Source organism: Pygocentrus nattereri, chromosome 28 (assembly GCF_015220715.1).
Source record: "Pygocentrus nattereri isolate fPygNat1 chromosome 28, fPygNat1.pri, whole genome shotgun sequence".
Lineage (NCBI taxonomy): Eukaryota > Metazoa > Chordata > Actinopteri > Characiformes > Serrasalmidae > Pygocentrus > Pygocentrus nattereri.
The window spans coordinates 26,956,085-26,982,618 of NC_051238.1; the positions used below are offsets into that span (position 1 = coordinate 26,956,085).

At 42.1% G+C, this 26,534-nt stretch overlaps 1 protein-coding gene across 9 annotated transcripts in view; it reads left to right on the plus strand.

Annotated features, from left to right (window-relative positions):
* Window positions 1-136: 136 nt before the first annotated feature.
* Window positions 137-26,534, plus strand: part of znf335 (zinc finger protein 335) — a 36,157-nt gene continuing 9,759 nt past the window's right edge. For 2 of the 9 annotated variants that reach the window (XM_037535869.1, XM_037535871.1), the window contains exons 1-18: window positions 137-268; window positions 398-500; window positions 9,528-9,759; window positions 9,870-10,140; window positions 10,295-10,372; window positions 10,690-11,667; window positions 15,566-15,724; window positions 15,868-16,041; window positions 17,110-17,374; window positions 21,279-21,456; window positions 21,809-21,921; window positions 22,109-22,127; window positions 22,393-22,530; window positions 23,206-23,282; window positions 23,390-23,550; window positions 24,818-25,035; window positions 25,457-25,556; window positions 25,650-25,738. In XM_037535869.1, coding sequence (XP_037391766.1) covers window positions 481-500; window positions 9,528-9,759; window positions 9,870-10,140; window positions 10,295-10,372; window positions 10,690-11,667; window positions 15,566-15,724; window positions 15,868-16,041; window positions 17,110-17,374; window positions 21,279-21,456; window positions 21,809-21,921; window positions 22,109-22,127; window positions 22,393-22,530; window positions 23,206-23,282; window positions 23,390-23,550; window positions 24,818-25,035; window positions 25,457-25,556; window positions 25,650-25,738 — 3,270 coding nt within the window. In that variant the 5' untranslated portion in view covers window positions 137-268; window positions 398-480. Of the gene's footprint in view, window positions 269-397; window positions 501-3,808; window positions 3,937-4,135; window positions 5,478-9,527; window positions 9,760-9,869; window positions 10,141-10,294; window positions 10,373-10,689; window positions 11,668-15,565; window positions 15,725-15,867; window positions 16,042-17,109; window positions 17,375-21,278; window positions 21,457-21,808; window positions 21,922-22,108; window positions 22,128-22,392; window positions 22,531-23,205; window positions 23,283-23,389; window positions 23,551-24,817; window positions 25,036-25,456; window positions 25,557-25,649; window positions 25,739-26,534 lie in introns of those variants that run through there. The other 7 variants (XM_037535874.1, XM_037535875.1, XM_037535870.1 and 4 more) reach the window with 6 other exon arrangements.

Sequence of the window (26,534 nt, forward strand, 5' to 3'; positions counted from 1 at the left end):
GGACCATCTGACCAAAAAGATCTACTTCTTTGCAGGTAACAGCATGTCATATCATGATGATATGATAAACAAATTCAGATGCACATCTGAGCTTTTCCATCTATCTTGTTTCCTCAGACACTCAGTTCTGGGTGTACAACGGACAGGAGGTCCAGGGACCACGCAGAATTGAGAAACTTGGCCTTCCTAGCACTTTGCAGAAGGTGGAGGGTGCACTGCAGAGGGGGAAAGGCAAAGTGATCCTGTTTAGTGGGGAGAACTTCTGGAGGTGAGAACAAGTCTTTCTAAAGATATCAGGAGACATTATTCAAATAATTTACCTCAACAAAAAAAGTAACATTTTCCGTGGGTCAGTCTTCCACTGAAACTTTTCCACTGCTCTTGTTCTTTTTCTCAGGCTGGATGTTAAGACACAGCAGATAGATAAGGGATATCCTCGCTTCATGGACCAGACCTTCGGTGGGGTCCCAGTGGACTCTCATGATGTGTTCCTTACAAGGGTAAGATCCTTAAGGCAATATGAATTCTTGGTTTTCAATAATCAAAAAGTCTATTTCTGCCGAGAAAAGTTCTACTGAAGAATGACCAGCAAGCAACAGACGGACAAAGTTGGGTATGTGAGATATGACCTCCTGAAGTGTTCTGACTACTGAATCCGTTACCTTCAGAACTGTTTTATAAAGATAGGAAAGCACAAACGTGTAGGATGAGAATCCATCTCAAATCTTTACGTTTTAAGATGGGTTAAAAAGGATAAGTACACTTTTGTAAAATAGGTTTTGCAGATAATTCAATGTATATAAGTTTTCATGTAAAATATTAAGAGGACTTTGCCTGGAACAAATGTTAATTAAATATTTAATGTTATAATCAGTTTATTTGTGTTCATTTATCTTACAAACGAATGTGTATAATGTATAATTGAATTATCTCTAGACTAAAGTCATATTTTATGTGTGACAGTTTTCTTGTTTAGAAACTTATTTTTCCAATTGTTATTTTTTTATTTACATTACTTAAACACAAAAATAAAACACAACAAAATGCTGAGCACAATAATTCATCACATATCCATCATCCATATAAAGAATTCACCTCGTGTTGGATGATAAGCATCAACATTCAAAAAGGGCTCAAACTTTACCTCACAGACACTTCAATGGGTCATTGGCTGAACCATGACACTAACTTTAAAGAAATGACTGGAAGATGTAACTCAGTTCTGTTCTGGACACATGAAACCATGATGTCCTGACAGTCTTTTCTGAAGGATCCAACTACTTTTCGTCCTTCCACAACCAATAAAGAATTTGAATGTACTGAGTCTGTATAATCTCACAGTATGAATTTGACAAAATTGAGATAATATATGAAATATTATGGCTGTGGATGTCAGCAAGGTTAATGTTCTGACTTATAAGGCCCATGTCCTGAGGTCATCTAAAGAGGGTTCTGTCACTTCATGTTCTCAAAACAGTCTTAATTCAATTTTACATGACCATCTTCCAACTTCTCTTTACCCCGTAGGAGAACAGACTGTACTGGGACACATTGCACCTACAGGAGCTTTTATGATGTGCTATTCTAAATCCATAGGCATTCATAAAGAGTTTGTCCCCCTTTGCAGCTATGACAGCTTCCACTCTTCTGGGAAGCTTTCTTCATGATTTTGGAATTTTTGCCCGTTCATCCAGAAGAGCATTTTTGAGGTCAAACACTGATGTGGGCCGAGAGGTCCTGGCTCACAATTTCATTCTTGTTCATCCCAAAGGTGTTTGATGGGGATGAGGTCAGGGCTCTGAATGCTGAAGCAGTCTGTGATGGTGTTTGTGCTCTGATACTTCATGGCTGAGTTGCTGTGGTTCCTAAAAGCTTCCACTTTTCAATACTACTACTTCGATGGTGAAATGTTTAGGAGCTTGCAATGCTGGCATCCTATTCCAGCACTACATTTAAATTCAGTGAGCTCTTTAGAATGACCTCTTCTTCCACAAATGTTTGTAAAGGCAGACTGCATGGCTAGGTGGCTTGATTTTATACATCTGTGGCAAAGAGACTGAAGGAAAGACCTGAATTCAATGATTAAGATGTGTGTCCCAGAATTTTATCCATATACTGTACATTTTTATATATTTGAAATACATTTAAATGAACTGCAGTCCATGCTGAAATACATTCCAAACACTAAAATGTACTTTGGAATATATTGCCATATTAACCAAATACGTTCTAAAAAACATTTATTAAAATTATTATAACATTAAATTGCATGAGGAGATATTACACTGATTTCACCTAAACTCCCAGGTTCTGGCTGCAGTTTCTCTTTTCAGTTTTCTGCTTCTTTATATTGGGATTCTTGGTCAAGTACCTTTATTTTTAAAAATGATTAAACCGTAAAGATTTAAGAGCACAGCTGTCATATTTCATATGTTAATGTGACAACTGTCCGATGAATCCCTTTGAGGAAATATATGACCAATGCGGCTTATAAAATGGATTTTAGTTGTTTTTTTATCCGATGCAGTTGCTTCAAATACAGCATTCAGATTAAATAATACACTGACTGAGTCAAACGTCACATAAAACCTTCATTTTACAAAACATTTGGAAACAAACTATAATTCATTTAAAAAACAAAACATTGTACAATCTGACCTAAAAAGTTCATCCTCTATTAAACTGCTGAAGGCATTAAAGCATAAAACTAGTTTTTTGAAGTAAATTAAAGTAAAATGTTAGTTATGCATAGTTGTATATTTAATATTTAAGGTGCAATTCATACCACAATAAAGCAAACATTTAAAAATCATGAGCTGAAAACTAATGGCAGGTTAATTCTGCCAGGTCACTTTAACTAAATTGTTCTTAATTTTCTAAATTCATCATTTAACCGGACTTGCCCTGGGCGAGCTGCAGCATGACCGTGTGAGCTTGGCTGACCAGTGGAGTTGCGCAATTCGTCTAAATGTGCAGCTGGAAGGTGAATTCAGGAAAAGTGGGGCAAATGGATCAAAAGTTCTTCCACATTTAAAATGCATTTTATCAACAGCGCTGAGACGCCGCGAAGACAACGCTTTATATTTTATTTCAAAAGATGTGTTTACAACGGGCACAAACTCAGCAACATCTCAATAACATCGGTTTATTCTCTCTTATTGATTACTTGACTGTAAACAGGCCGAAGGACGCGCGAGAGCTCGAACTGGACCCAGCGGCTCTGCCGCCTCAGCTTCGGCTGCTGGAAGCAGGACTGGGTCCACTGGACTCGCTCGGCACAGGCCCGACCTCGGAAATGTTTCCCGCAACTCTCACAATTAAACACGCCTTTAAAGCAAAAGGCAAAATTATTAATGAAATGAATTTAAACAAATATCAAGGAATCAGACCGAAGCTTGCGGACACATCGCCGAACCACAGGAAACACTTCGGCTGTGTTTTCACAGACAGAGCAGCTCCGCTCGGAATCGGGGGCTCCGGCGGCCACACGCAGTATATTAACGGACAAACGGCGGAGAATCTCCGGAGAAACGGCGGAGAAACTGCGAGCTAACGAGCTGAACACGGCGAGGGCGCGAAGACGCGTCGCCATTATTCACTGCGCTCATATTAATCCGCCAAAACATCTCCCTCCTCTGAGAACAATAGTCCTTCACTCTGCCGCCTAATTTGACTAGTTATTCAAGAAGAAGCTGAATGAAAATCCCGGGTCATTTTTCTGAAATAAACAGGATTCATGTTTTAAAATCCCGCGTCCGCCTTTCTGAGGAGCCGCCGGCGCTTCTCACAGAAACGGGATCCGGTCTGCCGAACAGGAAGCGAGGAGAGGAGATGCTGATGGCGCCCGACTAGAAAGCCGTACCGAGAGTCGCTTTCTCTAACGGGTTTACTCCAGCGCGCCGGCGCCGACGAGAACGAGCCGGAAAGGCATCGCCGGTAAGAAAAAAATGTCCCGAATAAAGACTCGGTCCAAATGTTTACGTTCATTTTTCTCAGGGACGACGCTCGGGCGGTCTGTGTCGGCGCGGAGGCCCTCGAGGTCCCTAAGCCGCTCCTCGCAGTGCCTGAGCGGAAAAACGAGAGCGAGGAAATGGCGCTGCAGGCAGGCGACAGGGCAGCTCGGCGGGGTTAAATGACGAGCTGGGCGGCTTCGGCCGCCGCGGTGTGGCCGGGAGTCCGGAGCAGCGTGTAAATAAACGGCTCCGAGCGAATGGAGACGCTCCGTTGCGGTCGGCCGTGTTTACGGGTGTGAGCGGCGCGGCGGCCTGTGAGGCCGAGGCGACGGAGCTCGAGTCACGGGCTTGTTCGAATTCCCCCGTTCCACCTTAAATGGTGCGGAGGCCGTGGGGCCAGAATGTAACTGCTGCACCATTTAAGGTGGACCGGGAAAATTCGAGCAAGACCGTGACTCGAGCTCCGTCCGAAGACGCGAAGGGCCGCGGTGTAAAAACGAACGACTGTCGCGCACATGGAACATAATTCCCAATCCCTAATTCCAGCCACGTAACTGGCGTTCCTGGTCACTTCGGCTGCCTTGTTAGTTAGCTAATGCTATACACTGTAAGCTAGCACCGTAGTTAGCCAGCTAGCCATGACGTAAAACCTGTTCGTTACAACCGGAAAAAGATCTCGGCCCCGCGTTCATCTCGGGGAGTGTAACTCTGCCGTTCTCGGCCCCGCGTTCATCTCGGGGAGTGTAACTCTGCCGTTCTCGGCCCCGCGTTCCTCTCGGGGAGTCTAACTCGGCCGTTCTCGGCCCCGCGTTCCTCTCGGGGAGTCTAACTCGGCCGATCTCGGCCCCGCGTTCCTCTCGGGGAGTCTAACTCGGCCGATCTCGGCCCCGCGTTCCTCTCGGGGAGTCTAACTCGGCCGTTCTCGGCCCCGCGTTCCTCTCGGGGAGTCTAACTCGGCCGTTCTCGGCCCCGCGTTCCTCTCGGGGAGTCTAACTCGGCCGTTCTCGGCCCCGCGTTCCTCTCGGGGAGTCTAACTCGGCCGTTCTCGGCCCCGCGTTCCTCTCGGGGAGTCTAACTCGGCCGATCTGGGCCCCGCGTTCCTCTCGGGGAGTCTAACTCGGCCGTTCTCGGCCCCGCGTTCCTCTCGGGGAGTCTAACTCGGCCGTTCTCGGCCCCGCGTTCCTCTCGGGGAGTCTAACTCGGCCGATCTCGGCCCCGCGTTCCTCTCGGGGAGTCTAACTCGGCCGATCTCGGCCCCGCGTTCCTCTCGGGGAGTCTAACTCGGCCGATCTCGGCCCCGCGTTCCTCGGGTTTTCCGCGTTTATCCGTATGGCTTTGTCAGTCATCAAATAACTCGTATTGTGTCCTGTGACTGTACTGTGGTTCTGACACATGATGCCTTCAGCAGTTTCGGTTAAGTCGAGGGTAGTCTTCCCCAGGTGTCCAGGCCTCGGCGTTCCTCCTCTCCGAAATGATTCGTTATTGTCCCAGTGTGAAAGGGGCTTAGCAGTACTGGCCATTCAAGTAAGCATTTCCAGTGCTGTTCATGCGTCCATGTGAAGCACGACTCGCTGAGAAACACACATAATGTTAACATTAGTCCTTTAGCACCTCCAATGCAGTAGCTCCTGTATTCCACATGTGGCTGCTGAAAATAGCATTCACTCATTAAAGGGGAATTTCATATTTTTTTTCAAGATTTCTGTGTAACTAAACTGCTAAAAAGTGAACAAAGTCATTTAGAGTGGTCTGATATGAAATTCTAGAGAAACTTACAACAAAGGCAGAGGTATAGTGTTGGTGATAGAAGCCAGATGTCTCAGAGCTTAATGCTACCTCTCAAAAAAAAAAGTGTGTGTGTGTGTGTATATAATAATAATAATAATAATAATAATAATAAATATTTGAATAAATGTGCTGCTTGATGTTGTGTGATAGTTTTGAGTTAAGGTTTGGGCCTAATGCATTTTTAATACATGCAGCGCAGGGAGTGTTATTTATATATATGCAACCCCAATTCCCATGAAGTTGGGACGTTGTGTAAAACATAAACAAAAACTGAATACGATGATTTACAAATCCTTTTCAACTTATATTCAACTGAATACACAAGAAGTTGGGACAGGGGCGTGTTTCCCACTGTGTTACATCACCTTTCCTTTAACACTCAATAAGCGTTTGGGAACTGAGGACACTGATTGTTGAAGCTTTGTAAGTGGAATTCTTTCCCATTCCTGCTTGATGTCCAGCTTCAGCTGCTCAGCAGTCCGGGGTCTCCGCTGTCGTATTTTGAGCTTCATAATGTGCCACACATTTTCAATGGGAGACGGTCTGGACTGCAGGCAGGTCAGTCTAGTACCCGCACTCTTTTACTACGAAGCCACGCTGTTGGAACACGTGCAGAATGTGGCTCGGCATCGTCTTGCTGAAATAAGCAGGACGTCCCTGAAAAAGACGCTGCTTGGATGGCAGCAGATGTTGCTCCAAAACCTGTATGGACCTTTCAGCATTAATGGGGCCTTCACAGATGTGCAGGTTACCCCTGCCATGGGCACTAACACCCCCCCACACCATCAGAGACGCTGGCTTTTGAACTTTGCGCTGAAAACAATCCGGACAGTCCTTTTCCTCTTTGGCCCGGAGGACACGACGTCCATGATTTCCAGAAACAGTGTGAAATGTGGACGCGTCAGACCACAGGACACTTTTCCACTTTGCGTCGGTCCATCTCAGATGAGCTCGGGCCCAGAGAAGCCGGCGGCGTTTCTGGGTGGTGTTGATATGTGGCTTCGCTTTGCATGGCAGAGTTTTAACCTGCACTTGTAGATGGAGCGACGAACTGAGTTCACTGACAGTGGTTTTCCGAAGTGTTCCTGAGCCCATGTGGGAATATCCGTTACAGAATGATGTGGGTTTTTAATGCAGTGCCGCCTGAGGGGTCGAAGGTCACGGGCATTCAGTGTTGGTTTCCTGCCTCGCCGCTTACCTGCAGAGATTTCTCCAGATTCTCTGGATCTTTTGATGATATTATGGACTGTAGATGATGAAATCCCTAAATTCCTGCAGTTGCACGTTGAGAAACGTTGATCTTAAACTGTTGGACTATTTGCTCACGCAGTTGTTCACTAAGTGGTGAACCTCGCCCGTCCTTGCTTGTGAACGACTGAGCCTTTCAGTGATGCTCCCGTTATACCCAATCATGACACTCACCTGTTTCCAATTAACCTGTTCACCTGTGGAATGTTCCAAACAGGTGTTTTTGAGCGTTCCTCAACTTTCCCAGTCTTTTGTTGCCCCTGTCCCAACTTCTTTGGAACTTGTTGCAGGCATCAAATTCAAAATGAGGGAATATTTGCAAAAAACAATAAAGTTTATCCGTTTGAACATTAAATATCTCGTCTTTGTAGTGAATTCAATTGAATATCGGTTGAAAAGGATTTGCAAATCATCGTATTATGATTTTATTTGTTTTACACAACGTCCCAACTTCACTGGAATTGGGGTTGTGTGTGTATGTATGTATATATATATGTATACACACATTATATATATATATATATATATATATATATACACTGCTCAAAAAAATAAAGGGAACACTTAAATAACACATCCTAGATCTGAATGAATGAAATATTCTCATTGAATTCTTTGTTCTGTACAAAGTTGAATGTGCTGACAACAAAATCACAAAAATCATCAATGGAAATCAAACTTATTAACCAGTGGAGGCCTGGATTTGGAGTTACACACAAAATTAAAGTGGAAAAACACACGACAGGCTGATCCAACTTTGATGTGATGTCCTTAAAACAAGTCAGAATGAGGCTCAGTAGTGTGTGTGGCCTCCACGTGCCTGTATGACCTCCCTACAACGCCTGGGCAGCTCCTGATGAGGTGGCGGATGGTCTCCTGAGGGATCTCCTCCCAGACCTGGACTAAAGCATCCGCCAACTCCTGGCCAGTCTGTGGTGCAACGTGGCGTTGGTGGATGGAGCGAGACGTGTCCCAGATGTTTAATCGGATTCAGGTCTGGGGAACGGGCGGGCCGGTCCAGAGCTTCAATGCCTTCATCTTGCAGGAACTGCTGACACACTCCAGCCACATGAGGTCTAGCATTGTCCTGCATTAGGAGGAACCCAGGGCCAACCGCACCAGCATATGGTCTCACAAGGGGTGTGAGGATCTCATCTTGGTACCTAATGGCAGTCAGGCTACCTCTGGCGAGCACATGGACGGCTGAGCGGCCCTCCAAAGAAATGCCACCCCACACCATTACTGACCCACTGCCAAACCGGTCATGCTGAAGGATGTTGCAGGCAGCAGATCGCTCTCCACGGCGTCTCCAGACTCTGTCACGTCTGTCACATGTGCTCAGTGTGAACCTGCTTTCATCTGTGAAGATCACAGGGCGCCAGTGGCCAATTTGCCAATCCTGGTGTTCTCTGGCAAATGCCAAGCGTCCTGCACGGTGTTGGGCTGTGAGCACAACCCCCATCTGTGGACGTCGGGCCCTCGTACCATCCTCATGGAGTCGGTTTCTAACCGTTTGTGCAGACACATGCACATTGGTGGCCTGCTGGAGGTCATTCTGCAGGGCTCTGGCAGCTCCTCCTGTCCCTCCTTGCACAAAGGCGGAGGTAGCGGTCCTGCTGCTGGGTTGTTGCCCTCCTACGGCCTCCTCCACGTCTCCTGGTGGCACCTCCAGCCTCTGGACACTATACTGACAGACGCAGCAAACCTTCTTGCCACAGCTCGCATTGATGTGCCATCCTGGACGAGCTGCACTACCTGAGCTGCTTGTGTGGGTTGTAGAGTCCGTCTCCTGCTACCACGAGTGTGAAAGCACCACCAACATTCAAAAGTGACCAAAACATCAGCCAGAAAGCAGAAAGGTACTGAGAAGTGGTCTGTGGTCCCCACCTGCAGAACCACTCCTTTACTGAGTGTGTCTTGCTAATTGCCAGTAATTTCCACCTGTTGTCTGTTCTTGGAGTTATATTGTGTTGTTTAAGTGTTCCCTTTATTTTTTTGAGCATATGTTTGTTTGTTTGTTTGTTTGTATGTATGTATGTATGTATGTATGTATATATATATATATATATATATATATATATATATATACACACACACACACACACACACACACACACACACACACACACACACCATTTATTCACTAAGAAACTATATATATATATTTTTTTCTGGCCAGTCCAAGAAGTCCTGTGGCGACCCTATTAACATTGCATGTAAAAACTCAGAAGAGTTTTAGGTTCATTGGCTGTTTTGGATGGTAAACAAAAAAGTTACGTTATAGAGAACAGAACTCCTGGTCTCTGCCACCACCACTGTTCAGAAATCCGTGTCAGAAATGTTCACAGTTCACCATTTCATGTCAAACCACTCTGCTTAACTTTAATTACTCAGTGTTTGAGTTATACAGAAATTTTGATAAATTGGTGGAATTCCCCTTGAGTCCTCAAAAGGCCTGTAAATGTGAAATGTACTTAAATGTAAATGTGCAAATTTAATATTTTTATTTAATATACATGTTTAATTTACTCTATATAGACACTGTCCAAGCAAGGACAGTCTCACTCAAAGAACTCGCATGGATTCAGAGGAGATTGAAGTGGAGAGCAGCAGTGATGTGGGCCATTCAGGGATGGAGGAGCCGTCTGAGAGTGGAATGGGCATGGAGTCGTCAGAGGCCATGTCTGCCGACAGCAGCGACACGGCCACAATGCCAGCTCTGGCACCAGAGTCTGACTGCCACGTTGGACAGAGTTCAGAAGGCCTTGTGGTAGGAAAAGCCATTTATGTAATTCATGCCATTTATCTGTATAGCAAAATATTGCTATCACATTCAAACTTTTACTTTTTTGCTTGACTGCTGGCTTGATGTTGCTGCAGGTTTTTATCCCAGAAACAAGCTCCAGTACAGATGTGCATGGGATCCATCTCCCAGATTCCTCCTCTGTTGCCCAGTCAACCAGCGTCTCCAGCGTCTCCACGGTGACCCAGTCTGTCCTGGTGTCCGAGTCTGCTCAGGTCCTAGTGCACTCTAGTGCTGTATCTGAGGGAGGGATGATGGTGTCTGACTCAACAGCATCAACATCCTCAGACCTGGGCTCTGCCATTGACAAGATAATCGAGTCCACCATCGGGCCTGATATAATGAATGGTGGGGAAAAAATATATTATTTTCTATGATATTAATAATAGAATAGGTCACGTTACTCTTCTATGTAATAATAATGACATACAGCAATGAATGTATTTCCTTTTGGTATGGAAATATCTCAAAATGTAAACAAATGTCTTGAAATGTTTTACAGGATGTATAGCAGTTACCAGCGCAGAAGACGATAGTGCTGAAGCCACACAGTACTTGATCCTGCAAGGACCAGATGATGGTGAGCAAAGTTCGTCTGTCAATAATGCTGGATATATGGCCATTTTTTCATATTAACAAGGTCCCAGCAGCTTGGATGAATCCATCTTATGTAAATAAACTCTAAGACTCTTTTGGGACATTATGGTCAGTTACCCTGGATGTTAGTTAAAGAGGACTTCCACAGAATATTTAACATTTCTCCATAACTCAATCATTAAGATAAACAAAATGATTCAGGGTAGTTTGACGTTATACAACTTGTGTCTCGGAATATCAAGGAAAATTGAAACTTAAGAAAAGCAGCATAACAGCTATTATGTCATCTTCTGTCTATAGGAGCTCCTATGGTTGCTCAGATGTCTTCCTCAGCACTATCTAGCCGCATTGCCATCGAAGCCTTAGCTGATGGGCCCACCTCCACCTGCCTGGATCAGGCTGACCTATCAGAGGGCCTGCAGGGCAGTCTAGAGCCTGACCAGCCTGACCAACCCGGACACTCCAGCTACCCTGAACACGAGGATGGGAGCAGCAGCAGCAGCCGGCCTGACCAGCCCCAACACTCGCAGTATGTAGAATGTGGAGGAGGAGGCGATGACCCAGACCAGACTGGCGAGGCTCGGTACATCGAGTGCTCTAGAGCAGAAGCGGATGAGACACCTCGCCAGTCCCGGTTCGCAGACTATGCAGTGAATGGTTATGTGGCTGAATGCAGCGGCGCAGACAGCAGCCCTCAGAGGCGCTACGTAGTGGAATGTAGTGAAAGCTATCTGCCTGAGGATGGACACGAGCAGCCCCAGCACTCTCGATACATTGACAGCAGTGTTGATGATGGTGAGCCAAGTCACCGCTATACTGAACGTGTTTCTGCCTCAGAGCAAGACAGTAATGCAGCAGAAGAACCACAGCACTCCTACATGGCCCAGGACTCGCTATATGCAGATGATGGTGCTGTTCAGCATTCACTGGCCGACACAGCCGGTTCCCAGCTGCCAGACCAGATGGAGTGCAATGAAAGCCAGGCCGGCCCGTACATCAGCAGCAGTGGGACGTACTCTGCCCATCCTGAACCTGAGGCAGTGCCACAGTGGTCCCCAGAGCCAGGCGGGTCAGCAGGACCCCAGGAGGACGACGTGGCTGTGGTGGAGTCAGGGGTGGCAGCTGGGCCGGGGGAGAGAGCTCCTGATCTGGCCGAACTGGAAGAGATGATGGAAGTGGTGATTGTGCAGCAATTCAAGTGCAAGATGTGCCCATATAAAAGTGTGTCCAAAGATACGCTTATTAATCACATGAGAGACCGACACTTCAAACCTCCTGGTAAGGAGTAGAGATAGTAGTAAGGAGTCAGATTTTTTAATTGGTCAAGTACAAGATGTACAAGGAATTTCTCAATCTTCTGAATTTTAATAAAAATATAAGCTTAAAATTTGACCATAATATATAATAGACAGTACAAAACATACTATGAAAATAAGGAATTTTAGGTATATTCACATTTACACCGGTCAGACATAACATTATGACCTTATTTATGTCCTTGTTTCTACGCTCTTTGTCCATTTTACCAGCTCCACTTACTGTATAGCTGCACTCTGTAGTTCTACAATAACAGACTGTAGTCCATCTGTTTCTCTGATACTCTGTTACCCTGTTCTTCAGTGGTCAGGACCCCCATGGACCCTCACAGAGCAAGTACTGTATGAGGTGGTGGGTCATTCTCAGCACTGCAGTAACACTGACGTGGTGGAGGTGTGTTAGTGTGTGTTGAGTGGTCTAATTGATCTGGTCTGAGTGGATCAGACACAGCAGGGACTACAGTCTGTAACTGTAGAAATACGAAGTGCACCTATACAGTAAGTGGAGCTGATAAAATAGACAATGAGCGTAGAAACAAGGAGGTGGTCATAATGTTATGGTCTATATAGTATAGTAAGAAAGTGATCATATATAATTTGCAGGTAAAGTTGTGCCATTTAAATATATATTTGTGTGCAAAAATGTTGCTGGCACTGGTCAAATTACACATTTTATTTTTTTAAATAAATAAACGAATTAAGGTAAATTAAATTAAAAATAATAGCCAGTACAGATCTAATACAGAAAGCAGACTAATGCACGTTTTAGTGCACAATTTTTGGGGAAAAATAGATTTCAAATGTGGCCTATCTTATGATACTTTTCATATTTTATGTCTTTTTTATAGCAACATGACAATCTATGGGACAGCGGTTACACCACCACCCTACCAGACTGGTCACATCACCAGTCACACTAGTGTTTTAGCAGCAGTCCAACCAATATAAACACTTAGCCAGCCAGAAACAAAAACACCTAGTTTGCTAAAAGTGAACATGGAATTTCAAGACAGCTGTAGCCACAATCAAAAGAACACCACAGTAAGTTTCCATTACAAAAAGGAAACACCGGAGAGTTGGACAGACAGCAGAGGTAACAGGAAGTGTCAGATGTTCTCTGCCCCATGGATTTGTTGAGATTTTTTAATAAGGCCCTTTTAGCTTGAGTTGAGTTCGACACCCCTGCTGTAGTTATGTCTTAACTTATTTTCACCTAGATAATTACACTGAGGGTGTTTCAATCTTTGCATATGACCATATATTAAACAGTTAAAGATGTAAGTCAACATAAGTTCCAACAAAAATTCATAAAATGTACAAAAGCTACATAACACACAAAATAAACATGACATACAATAAGTGGAATTAGTGTTATGTACAGGCACATTATAGATTATGAAGTGTGCGTTTATAAAGTATTGTCTACAGTATCTACAATATGTACAGAAAGATGATTTAGACATATGTTAGTTTGCAAAAGTCTTAGATACAGGAGAAAATTATATTTAAAGTATTGTTTATCCGGGCAGTAAATGATTTTTGCTTAGAGAAAACACTAAATTCCTAGTAAAAATATATATGTATAAAATACCTGGTTTGACTAATCAACTCTTCTCATTAGCAGGATGTCACAGGATATCACCTATTTTTTTTTTTTTTAATACAATAAATCTTGTTAAGTTTTGCTGTGGTGGTCCTGTGGGAGTCCTGACCATTGAAGAACAGGGTAAAAGGGGGCTAAGAAAGTATGCAGAGAAATAGATGGTGTACAGTCTGTAATTGTAGAACTATAAAGTGCACCTATATAGTAAGTGGAGCTGATAAAATGAACAGTGAGTGTAGATACAGGCAGGTGTATTTTATAAAGTGGCCACTCAGTGTATATTGGCAACATTTTATTCAAAAACTGACCACAGTAGAAAATATCTAAGGTAGTTCAAATGTTAGATAAGAATCCTGGAAAAAAGTAGAAAAGAAAATTGTGACTGCTATTATGTCTTCTTCCATGCTATGATGTTATTAAGATTTTTAAACTAAAAGGAGTTATGGTCTATAGATTATATAGTATATGGTTGAGAGATACCGGCTAGATATAGTCGGGCTCACCTCAACACACAGCTTGGGCTCTGGGTCCAATCTCCTTGAGAGGGGCTGGACTTTATTCTTTTCTGGGGTTGCCCATGGTGAGAGGCGGCGGGCAGGTGTGGGCTTTCTCATAACCCCTCGACTCTGTGCCTGTATGTTGGGGTTTTCTCCAGTGGACGAGAGGGTAGCTTCCCTCGCTAAGGTAGTTAAGAAGCTCCTTGCTGGCAAGGCTCCAGGGGTGGATGAGATCCGTCCTGAGTTCCTCAAGGCTCTGGATGTTGTGGGGCTGTCTTGGCTGACACGCCTTTTCAACATTGCGTGGACATCGAGGGTGGTGCCACTGGATTGGCAGACTGGGGTGGTGGTGCCTCTTTTTAAAAAAGGGGGACCGGAGGGTGTGTTCCAACTACAGGGGAATCACACTCCTCAGCCTCCCTGGTAAGGTCTATGCAGGGGTACTGGAGAAGAGAGTCTGGCTTATAGTCGAACCTCAGATTCAGGAGGAGCAGTGTGGGTTCCGCCCTGGTCATGGAACACTGGACCAACTCTTCACCCTCTCCAGGATTCTGGAGGGTGCATGGGAGTTTGCCCAACCAGCCCACATGTGCTTTGTGGATCTGGAGAAGGCATTCGACTGTGTTCCCCGGGGTATTCTGTGGGAGGTGCTTCGGGAGTACGGGGTACATGGCTCTTTGCTACGAGCCATTCAGGCCCTGTACAAACAAAGCTGGAGTTTGGTTCGCATGGCCGGCAGTAAGTCAGACTCGTTCCCAGTGAGTTGGACTCCATCAGGGCTGCCCTTTGTCACCGATTCTATTCATAATTTTTATGGATAGAATTTCTAGGCGCAGTCAAGGGATGGAGGGTGTCCGGTTTGGTGACCTCAGGGTCACATCGCTGCTGTTTGCAGATGATGTGGTCCTATTGGGGACATCAGGCCGTGAACTTCAGCTTTCGCTGGATCGGTTTGCAGCCGAGTGTGAAGCGGCCGGGATGAGGATCAGTACCTCCAAATCCGAGGCCATGGTTCTCACGCGGGAAAGGGTGGAGAGCCCTCTCTGGGTCGGGGATGAGCTCTTGCCTCAAGTGGAGGAGTTCAAGTATCTCGGGGTCTTGTTCACGAGTGATGGTACAAGGGAGCGGGAGATTGACAGGCGGATCAGTGCTGGGTCAGCAGTGATGCGGGCTCTTTACCGGTCTGTTGTGGTAAAGAAAGAGCTGAGCCATAAGGCAAGGCTCTCGATTTACCGGTCGATCTACGTTCCCACCCTCACCTATGGTCATGAGCTTTGGGTAATGACCGAAAGAACAAGATCGCGAATACAAGCGGCCGAAATGAGTTTCCTCCGCAGGGTGGCTGGACTCTCCCTTAGAGATAGGGTGAGAAGTTCGGTCAACCGGGAGGGACTCGGAGTAGAGCCGCTGCTTCTTCACGTCGAGAGGAGCCAGCTGAGGTGGTTCAGGCATCTGGTCAGGATGCCTCCTGGACGCCTCCCTCGGGACCCCGGGGGAGACGCAGGACACGCTGGCGTAACTATATCACCCAGCTGGCCTGGGAGCACCTCGGAATCCCCCCGGGGAGCTAGTGGAAGTGGCTGGGGAAAGGGAGGTCTGGGCCTCATTGCTTAGGGTGCTGCCCCCGAGACCCGAACCCCGGAGAAGCGGAAGATAATGGATGGATGGATGGAGTTATGGTCTATACAAAAGCATCAGTAAGACCTTAGGAGAAGAGAAATGTGGCTACTTCATCACTGTCTGCTCTCTTTAACATTCAGGTGATCCTCCTAAAAAGCGAGGGCGGGGAAGACCAAGAAAGGCAGAGACGCTGGCACGACAAGTATCAGAATCAGCATCAGTGTCAGAGGTGAAGAAAGAAGAGCCACCAGAGGAGGAAGATGACATTGTTGATGCAGGTGCCATTGATGATCCTGAAGGTTGGTGATTTAATTTTTTATTTTTTATTTTTTCTTTATTTTGAGATCAAGAGCTTGCTTTCTGCACACGTAGAGCGTTCTATACTTGCTTGATTGTACACAGTCTTACCCAATTTCTGTATTTCTTTTGCTGTGTTTTTCAGGTGACAGTGACTATAACCCTGCAGACGAACAGCTCAGGGCAAGACCACCTCCACATCGGCCAGCCCCTCCCTCCTGTTCGTCCTCTTCCTTCTCTTCTTCACGGAAACGACCTCGCAGGATGGTGGGCCCACCTCGCAAATTCCTTTTTCCCCAGAGTTACACAGGTCAGTCAGGTAAACAACAGCAGATTATTGGAGTATACCATGTTAGCTCTCATGCCTTCATATCTCATTTATAGATACAAATTGAAAGTCATAAATTTTAGTCTGTTTATGCTTGTAGATAGAAAGTCCCAAATGTAACATTCTCAAACAGCAGTAACTAGCAATATCCAGTGAATCAACACCCCTTGTGCCATACTGAATAAACAACACCTCAGACTAAATACACATAGTGACACATACATCACTTTTACTGACAAAATATGTCCTGTAAAGCAGGGGTGTCAAACTCAACCACTAAAGGGGTCATATTAAAACTCTCAACAAATCCATGGGCCAGAGACAAAAATGTTTTTTGTGCTGCAAACTGATCTGACCATGGTTTATTAAACTTCAACAGTAAAATATAGGCACTTAGCAGTAGACAGTGAAATATTACATGAATATTTGAAATATTTAAAATTGAAATGTCCCCAGGAGCTCAGTCTTTTAAACCTACATATTTGCTTATATTAGACACCTGGCATCCTTTCTCTGCTGCAAGTTCATTAAGACTTGGTCTCATTTTCTGAGCTGCTGAGCTAACGTGTTTGTATTGGTAGGTGTTTATATTGGTTAAACTGCAGCTAAAATGCAGTTAGTGTGTTTGGTGACATGACAGGTGTGGACTTGTGTAGAAATACTTACTTTTTTTTGCATTTTAAAGGTACTTTTAATTCATTTTAAAGTGAAAGTGAAAGATTTAGATTTATCATGAGTTTTTTCTGTAAATCAGAAACTTTATTCCAGAAATGCTGTGCCATATTTTCACATAACTATGTAAACACACAGTTTTACTTGCGCAGATCTCCACAACTGAGGGGCGCTTTTCACACTTGCAGTTTAATCAGCAAGCTGATTGGTTATTTTAATGACAGGGCAGGACATTCCCTGTAAACATACTCCATGTTTAGAGTTACAAGCTTTTTATAGTTATAAAGTCATAAAGTCTTTTATAATGAACTAAATATATACTCTTTATATACATATATTTATATACTCTTTAAAATGAACTAAATCTTTTCTATATCTTCTCTGCAGCAGCTGTGGCAGCACCAGGGTCTCAGATAAGCAATACAACAGACCCTCAGGCTCCTGAAGAGGCCACTTCCTCTGGGCTGGAGAATGGAAATGCCTCACTGTCCAATGACTGTGCTGCAGAGCCAGGTGTCAGCCAATCAGATTCAGAAAATAAAGACCCCTCATCAAACACCGGGCGAGAGGATGAGGAGTTTTTCCCAAGGAAGCGAGGACGGCCATCAAAACGTTTCCTACGCAAAAAGTATAAAAAGTATATAAACCGGAAGTAAGTGTCCTCAGAAGTGCTTTTTGCTATTTTTAGAATATTTTTTTTTGCTTTTAGCTATATTAATTAACAAAAGGATAAACTTCTCTATTAGAAACACGATGTCAGACCCCGAAGGCAGATTTATAATACTTAATCTATCTATTCAGAATATAGATTTATGTATTGCCAGTATATATGGACCAAATGTTGATGATCCCTCCTTCTTTCATACCTTCTTCACCTCACTTGCTGATCACTCTGATACCACAATTGTAATAGGAGGGGACTTCAACCTGGTACTTAATGCAGAGATTGACAGGCTCAGTACAGCAGTGAGTCAAAGAAACTGGCAGTCTGCAGACATTCTTAAACAATACATGAAGGATTTTGGTCTTTGCGATGCTTGGCGCTCACATCACCCCACTCTGAGAGATTATAGTTTTTTCTCACAAGTACATCACTCCCACTCCCGCTTGGATTACTTTTTAGTCAGTAGCTCCATGATGACGGAAATCACAGACACTCAGATACATCCGATCACTATTAGTGATCACGCACCTGTATCTGTGTCTCTGACACAGAAACGAGTTACACCACCAACTAGGAACTGGAGATTTAATACATCATTACTTAAAGAACAAGATTTCATTAATTATTTTAAACGAGAGTGGGCTATATACTTAGAACAAAATAATCTGCCGGAAATATCGCCATGTGTTCTATGGGAAGCAGGAAAGGCAGTAATGCGGGGTAAAATAATTTCTTACTGCGCACATAAGAAAAATAAAGAAAAAACACTTATATTAGAATTGGAACAGAAAATTAAATCTTTAGAAAATGCCTATGCTGCATCACCACAAGAAAATATAATTAACAGCCTGAGGAAACTTCAATTGGAATTAAATGAAATACTTGATAAGAAGACACAATTTATGTTGCAGAGGTTGCGTCTGGAAAACTTTGAACATGGAAATAAATCTGGAAAATTCCTGGCCAATCAGTTAAAACTGAATAAAGAAAAAACAGCTATTCACTCTATTAAAGACTCGGTTGGTAATATTACTCATGACCCACAACAAATAAATAACTCCTTTAAAGACTTTTATGAAGCCTTATACTCATCACAGATTAATCCATCTGATGCTGAAATTGAAGAATTTCTTAATGATATAAATCTACCTAAATTAAATGAGGATCAGATTACAACTCTTGATTCACCGTTTTCATCATCTGAATTCTATAAGGCAATACAGCACCTTCCAAATAATAAAGCCCCAGGCCCAGACGGGTTCCCAGCAGAATTCTATAAAGAATTCTGGCCTGTGTTAGAACCTACTTTTTTCAGGATGGTGACTCAAATCAAGAATAACCACACAATCTCCCCAAACATGAACTCTGCCAACATTAGCCTGCTTCTTAAACCAGGCAAAGACCCAACACTTCCATCTAGCTATCGCCCAATCTCTCTTATTAATGTAGACCTTAAAATTATTTGCAAAGTTCTCGCAAGAAGGTTAGAAAAAATCACTCCATATATTACACATTCGGACCAAACAGGTTTTATCAAGGGCCGGCACTCGGCCGATAACACACGCCGACTAATAAATATAATAGACTACTGTTCCATTAACAAATTAGAAAAAATAGTCGTCTCTTTAGATGCAGAGAAAGCATTCGACAGGGTAAATTGGAAATTTTTGTTAGCAGTTCTACATAAATTTGGATTTGGCCCATCCTTTATAAACTGGATCGAAACATTATACAGCTCTCCAAATGCACGGGTTAGGACAAATGATCTTATCTCACAAAGCTTCAGTCTGCAGAGGGGAACTAGACAAGGTTGCCCACTCTCTCCCTCAATGTTTATCATCTTCATTGAGCCACTAGCAGCAAAAATCCGACAGAATTTAAATATCAAAGGAATCCAAACAGAAAATACAGACCATAAAATAAGCCTTTATGCTGATGATGTATTACTTTTCCTCGGGAACTCACAAACCGCTCTTCTAAAGACAATCACACTTATAGATAAGTTCTCATCTGTATCAGATTACTCCATTAATTGGAGTAAATCAACAGTTTTGCCTCTGAATTGTAAATTTCAGAACATCATACCTACATCACTACAGTCGGGCAACATTAGATATCTAGGTATAAATTTTTCTCCCAGGCTGTTAGATCTGGTACGACTGAACCATATTCCTTTACTAAAAACAATAGAGGACGATCTCACACGTTGGAACTCTCTACCTATATCTCTCATGGGGAGAGTTGCCACAATAAAAATGATGATTCTGCCTAAAGTAAATTATCTGTTCTTAATGATCCCTAATAAACCTTCTATTGCTTGGTTTAAGTCGCTAGACTCATATATTTCTAAATTTTTATGGAAAAGTAAAACATCTAGAATAAGCTTGAAGACTTTACAAAAGCTAAAATGCAGCGGTGGTCTAGAACTACCAAATTTTTATCACTATTTTTTAGCCAATAGACTACAGTATGTTTCAAGGTGGATGAAATCAAACCGCTCAGACAGTCCATGGCTGGATCTGGAACAAACACTCTGTGGGAAATTGAAAATATCTGACTTACCTCTCATTAGCTCCAGCATTAAACATTACAATTGCTTTAAAAGCCTTACAATAAGCACCACCCTGATAGCCTGGTGGGAATTCTTAAAGATGGCTAAATCTTCACTAATCCCTTGTAAATTAACACCCATTTGGAACAATCCCGATATATGTCGGAAAAAGACAGTACTGAATTTTTCAGAATGGCAAGAAAAAGGAATAAATAATTTAGAACATGTTATTCATGATGGGACCTTTATTTCATTTGAAGATCTTATTTTAAAATATGAAATTAGCAGTAGCAAATTTCTGGAATATCACCAATTGAGGTCCATCATACAGGCAAGATTTAATCTAAGTAATCTAAATCTAGAAATCCCTGTGTGGATAACAGACTTTCTAAACCTCTATACCCCTAAACTGTTATCAAAAATATACAAATTATTATTAAAAATTAATGATTCAATATCCCTTCCAATTACAAAATGGGAGAGAGATCTTTCCATCATCCCGGATGAAAATTTCTGGACACAGATATGTCTAAATACTTTTAAAATGACTAAAAATCCAAATTTACAACTTATACAATACAAAACTCTCCATAGAATACATTATACAGGGCACAGAATGTTCCAAATGGGCCTCAGAGAAACAAATATATGCACTAACTGCACAGGTAATTATATTGAAAATTATATGCATGCTATATGGTCTTGCATGCCTGTTCAGAGATTTTGGCAGACAATATGTGAAGACTTATCCACATGGTTCCATTGTGATATCCAAGCCTCACCAAAACTGTGCATTTTAGGTGATATAAGTGAATTAAACATAGAAACGAATTTATTTTTATTTAGTTGTCTGTTTATTTACTTATTTTATTTGTTTTTTCTCTCTTTTTTTTATTATTATTATTATTTTTTTTTTCCTATTTATTTATTTACTTACTTAATTATCATTATTATGATTTATTATTATTATTATTTTTATTTTATTTTTTTTTTTTTTCTCCTCCCTTCTTCTCTTTCTTTCCTGTCCTCTTTTTTATTGCCTGTCAGGCCTGGCCAAACAAATAAAATAAAAACTTTAACAAGAATAGGCTTTAGTAACCTATAGAGCTTTTTCTTGTGAAAACAAATATGTTTGGTACATCAGTACATTCGGATTACCATTCCGATTGCAAAAATGGCCAGACATGACAGGTTTAAAAAAAAAAAAAAAAAAGAAGTGCTTTTTGCATATTTAGATTCTGATTTTGAAAATAAGTCATCAGCTTGGTTTGAAAACTAATAACGGCATCATATTTTTCTTCAATGATGTTTGCAGTTGATGTTCTTTCTTTGTTTTTAAAGCAAGTACTATAAATCCCTCAAACCCCTGCTGAGACCTCATAACTGCTGGATCTGTGGATCACGCTTTCTGTCTCAAGAAGACCTCCGATTTCATGTGGATTCTCATGAGGGCAGCGACCCTGAACGTTTCAAGTGCCTCCAATGCAGCTACCGCTGCAAGCGTTGGTCTTCCCTTAAGGTAAATAGGTTGAAAAGAATCTAGATAAATATCTTCATAAATTCATTCCTGTTTAAATCAATGGAAAAAATGTCAGGAATGCAAATTTTGAAAAGTGGTGATAAACAATAGAGGCAAATTGGTTACAGTGTATATACTGTTTTGAGAACAAGTTGTTATTCATTTGTTAGACTTTAAATAAATATACTTTAGAAAAAAAATGTAAAGTATTTTTGTGTTTCCTTTAACATATTTCAATCTGCATTGTGAGTCTGCATGAGCTACGCCGTAGTAACTTTAGACTTGGAAACATATTCAGAGAGGTCCAGCCTTCTACTGAACCTGAATCAAGTCCCTCTTCCATATGTTATAGGAGCACATGTTCAACCACCAGGGTACCAAACCATATAAGTGTGACACATGTGATTACTCAAGTGTCTACAAGAAGGACGTGATCCGACATTCTGCTGTTCACAATAAAGACAAGTAAGATTGAATGGAGCATTTAAAAATCTACTGAATTATAAATATTAGCTTTAGAATCAGTGTCAAGAATCAGCACAAGAAACAGCACAAGAAACAGAATCTCATATTCCACAGCTTATTAACAGTTAGGTAAAAAAAGTTTATTGTTGGATTAAAATGCTCTTTTATTCTGTCTTTCTCACCACAGGAGGAGGAAGACAGACGTGGTAAGACTTCTTATTTCTTAGGTTTGCTAAAATATGGCAGTGCATCATCACATCATAATATGAGCACTTGTGCAACATCAAATCCTCAAATCAGAGCAACTTTGAATCTGATAAATAGCAGTTTGTGTCTCTGTATTTTACAAATGAACATACAGGAATATGAGAGATTTTGCCACAATCCTTTTCTCAAATTCGTGTCACCTTAATTTACAAAGTGTTGAAACCTGTTCAGTTTGGCATGTATCAGCTTTTCATGCGACAGCAGGCTTGTGATGATACTTTTCAGATTCCGAAAGTGTCAGAGTTCCCATGCCCTATCTGCCACCGTGTGTACCCCATGCAGAAACGCCTCACCCAGCACATGAAGACACACAGCACAGAGAAACCACACATGTGTGATAAGGTATGAGCACAAGAGATGGGCTAGAAATTTCTAGTGGCTTAGCAAGGCTCAGTTTTTTAAAAATACCAAAGAACAACAACCCTGAAATACTCTGGGAGCTGAGAATATGACACACTGGTATTAGAAAATTAAAGCATAAGAGATTTTAAACAGACTTTCAACAGTATAGAGTACTGTGCAAATGTCAGAGACCACCCTTAAGTTGCTTAATTTCTAGGCAAACACCAATAAGTATTTATTTGTTTGTTTATTTATTTATTAAGAAGCAGAAAATATACATATACAACAGAAATTGCACAGACGTCTCAAAAACTAAATATAATATTTTTGTCTGTATGTTTTGTCCACCTTTTGCCATTCTCTGTAATGTTTAATCATTTTTTAAAATCCAATTTGGATCCAGTTTTTAAAGCCTGTTTTTCCCCATTTATTTATTTATTTTTATTTTCCCTGTTCCTTATGAAAGTGGATACCTTCTCTGATCTCCTCAGAAATATCTGCTGTAAAATAAATAAGTTGTACTTAATGTTTGCTTTGACCGGACATTAAATAAATGAAGGGTGGTCTCTGACTTTTACACAGTACGGTTTGGTCTTTAGCTATTTTCCAAAGCTACAAACTTGGGAAAATTGGCCATTTCTGATGGAAATAAATGTTACTCTGTTCCTTTTACAGTGTGGAAAGTCCTTTAAGAAACGATACACTTTCAAAATGCATCTCCTCACTCATATTCAAAACTGTGGAAACAGTTTGTGAGTTTCCCTCCTCATATTTTTTTATTTCTGCTTCTATTTTTCATACTACCAATGCCTATTTCAAAGGAGTTTACATTATTAAACTGCTGTTATTTGTGTGTCAGGTTTAAGTGTGAGTTCTGCGAGGTCACATGCACTGATAAGAAGCAACTGCTGAACCATCAACTGTCCCACACCAACGACAAGCCTTTCAAGTGCGACTACTGCAAGTACTCCACAAGCAAAGAGGATTTCCTAGTGTCCCACATTGCTATCAAGCACACTGGTGAGTAAAGCATCCACACTGCATTCACAGTGAAGACATTTGAAAAACCTGTTGCATAGGTATTGATGGCGAATCCTGTGTTTGATATTCGACTTTGTTTTTACAGTTTAGCTCCTGGTCTTCACATTAGTTGTGTTTGCTTTTGGAATTGAAACTAAATATTCTTAAGGAAGTTTGTTAAGTTGATTCAGGGTGGAGTATTAAGTCTTGACCTGGCAAGAGCTGAACACATGATGACACTTTAAACCCCATTTTTAAAGGGATGCATACTCAGCATGCATTGTGCAAAATATGCCATATAACTAGAGAACTTGTAGAGAGGAGAATTACCACTCTGCTCTCGAGTGAGTCCAATGTGAATGGGTTGATATGGACCAGTTGAGCAAAATCATAATTTATAAATGCTTAAACATTTTAATGTAAAGACTAATCATTTCCTGAACAATGAATATAATAAAATATTTAAATACTGCTGTTTTATTTTTAAGAGCTTTTAAACTTGAGTTATAGGAGTTTAAAATGGTACCTCATGTAGGTCCATGATGTCAGTGAGCACGAACAGCCAATGAGCTGTTCTGCTTGCCCATCAATCATCACGCTCTGGCAGTAATGACTGCCTTCTATAGGCAGTCATAGGCAGAAGTTTGCTGTAGATAAAAAGTTACATAGGTAAGATTTCTTTGTTTTTTAGTGAAATACATCCTTGCTACAGATGTAGCAATGGTTACGTTTTTCTTTTGGACCAGATTGTACAAGAAAGAAAAAGAAGGATTGGACCAGATTGTTTAAGAAAGCATGAAGATGGCTGAGTGAAGTGTTGACAGCCTCTACTAGTAATATGCAGTGGCTAGGCAATGTGCTGCTTTACTGCGTGATTTCTAGTATGGTACCCTAGTGTCTAGCATATAGTAGCTAAGTATTGCACGGTTCTTATTGAACAGGGAAATGCATGAAAATGTAAGTTCACAAGTACATTATGTTGATTGGGAATGAACTTCTATTTGTTGACTGTGCATTTAATGCCAGAGCTGACAGTCTTTTCCCAGTCCTATCTGATACAATACGTGGTAGCTGTCCACAACACTGATGCTGAGTGAGATGGCAGGATATTGGCTCAGAACTATGGTCCTTTGTGATTTTTGTGAATGTCAGTCCCTGCATCACAACAGCCAGTCACTCTGCATCCATAATAAGTTCTGCAGACTTGCTGAAATAAATCCTCATGAGTGGTTTCTGACCCTTGTCTTTATCTTTCCATGTTTTTTAGGAGAGAAACCCTTCTCCTGTGACATGTGCCACTTCATGACCAAGCACAGGAAGAACCTGCGGCTGCATGTGCAGTGCCGTCACCCCGAGGAGTTTGAAACGTGGAGCCAGGCCCATCCTGAGGAACCGGTGCGGCGCCGCAGGAGACCCTTCTTCACTCTGCAACAGATTGAAGAGCTTAAACAGCAGCATGAGAACCAGGGGCTGCAGGGCACCATCGTAAGTCCTCGCATCGATGTCTGTTACTTTGCATTGCACACTGAAATGAAATGACTAAGGATAATCCCTAGGGCTGTGTTGCCATCTGGTCACAATGCATATCACCATCACAAAACTGGCATTTACAGTGTGATTTAGTAAAAGGCTTTAGTATACAAATCAGCTCTATAATAAATTGGCTTTTTGTTCTGTACTGTAAGCATCCTAATCCTAATCTGAGACATTCTATATTAGTGTTCTGAGTTTTAATGATTCAAGACAAGGTCAATTATTTTGGTCAAAATAACGCAGTCCACATCGCTCGTTTATAGTATAATGTAAGGTACAGGTAATCGATGTAATCACAATGTACTATTTTATCCATGTCATATTTTGGCCACTCTGTAGCAATAGAACATCTTCTTTTATCTTTTTCCCTCAGGTATCAGTGGACCCTTTATCTCTCCAAACAATGGAGCCCATGGGGAATGCTTCTGTGTCCCAGGATGCACTGGGAAACACCACCATCATCTATGAGCAAGGTTTGGAGAACTCTCACTGTTGCACAGAGAGCTGTTAAATACTAATGCATTTTTACATTGTGTAATTATCATTTTCTGTGTAATTCTTTGTAGCACAGTCATCTGACCTGTCTGCCCAGCATGCTCTAGACCTCCTCTTGAACATGAGCAATGCCCGAGAGTTAGTGGGAAACTCGCTCCAGGTACTGCACAATGGGCGGTCTATCAGTTATTTAAACAGTCAAAACTACTGAGGTATTTAGATCTTATTTACTGTAGATGACACTTTGAAAGATGCATTGTTATCACCATATTAACCTTCACAGTACTGATATATGCAAACAATGCTGATACTGTGCAAAATAAGCCCTCTGCCCACTGTTATTTATTTCTGTGGATGTTGCATGAATGAAGATATACACTATACTGCCAAAAGTATTCGCTCATCTGCCTGGAGGTCTGTAGTGATTGACTACAAGTCGGTGACCTCTGCGCAATATGCCCCTCAGTATCCGCTGACCACTCTGTCATTTTACGTGGCTGACCACTTCGTGGCTGAGCTGCTGTCGTTCCCAATCGCTTCCACTTTGTTATAATCCCACTGACAGTGGACTGTGGAATATTTAGTGGTGAGGAAATTTCACGACTGGACTTGCTGCACAGGTGGCGTCCGATCACGGTACCACGCTGGAATTCTCTGAGCTCCTGAGAGCGACCCATTCTTTCACTAATGTCTGTAGAAGCAGTCTGCAGGCCTAGGGGCTCGGCTTTATACACCTGTGGCCATGGAAGAGACTGGAACACCTGAATTCAGTGATTTGGATGGGTGACTGAATACTTTTGGAAATATAGTGTATGTAATCTAGCAAAAGTAAATTCTCTGGGGTAAAATAATGTAGCCCAGTCTTTAATTAAATCACATTATAGATTGACCAATATTAATACATTGCAAAGCATTTTTCAATCACAGTATATATGTATATAATCACAATGCTTGTA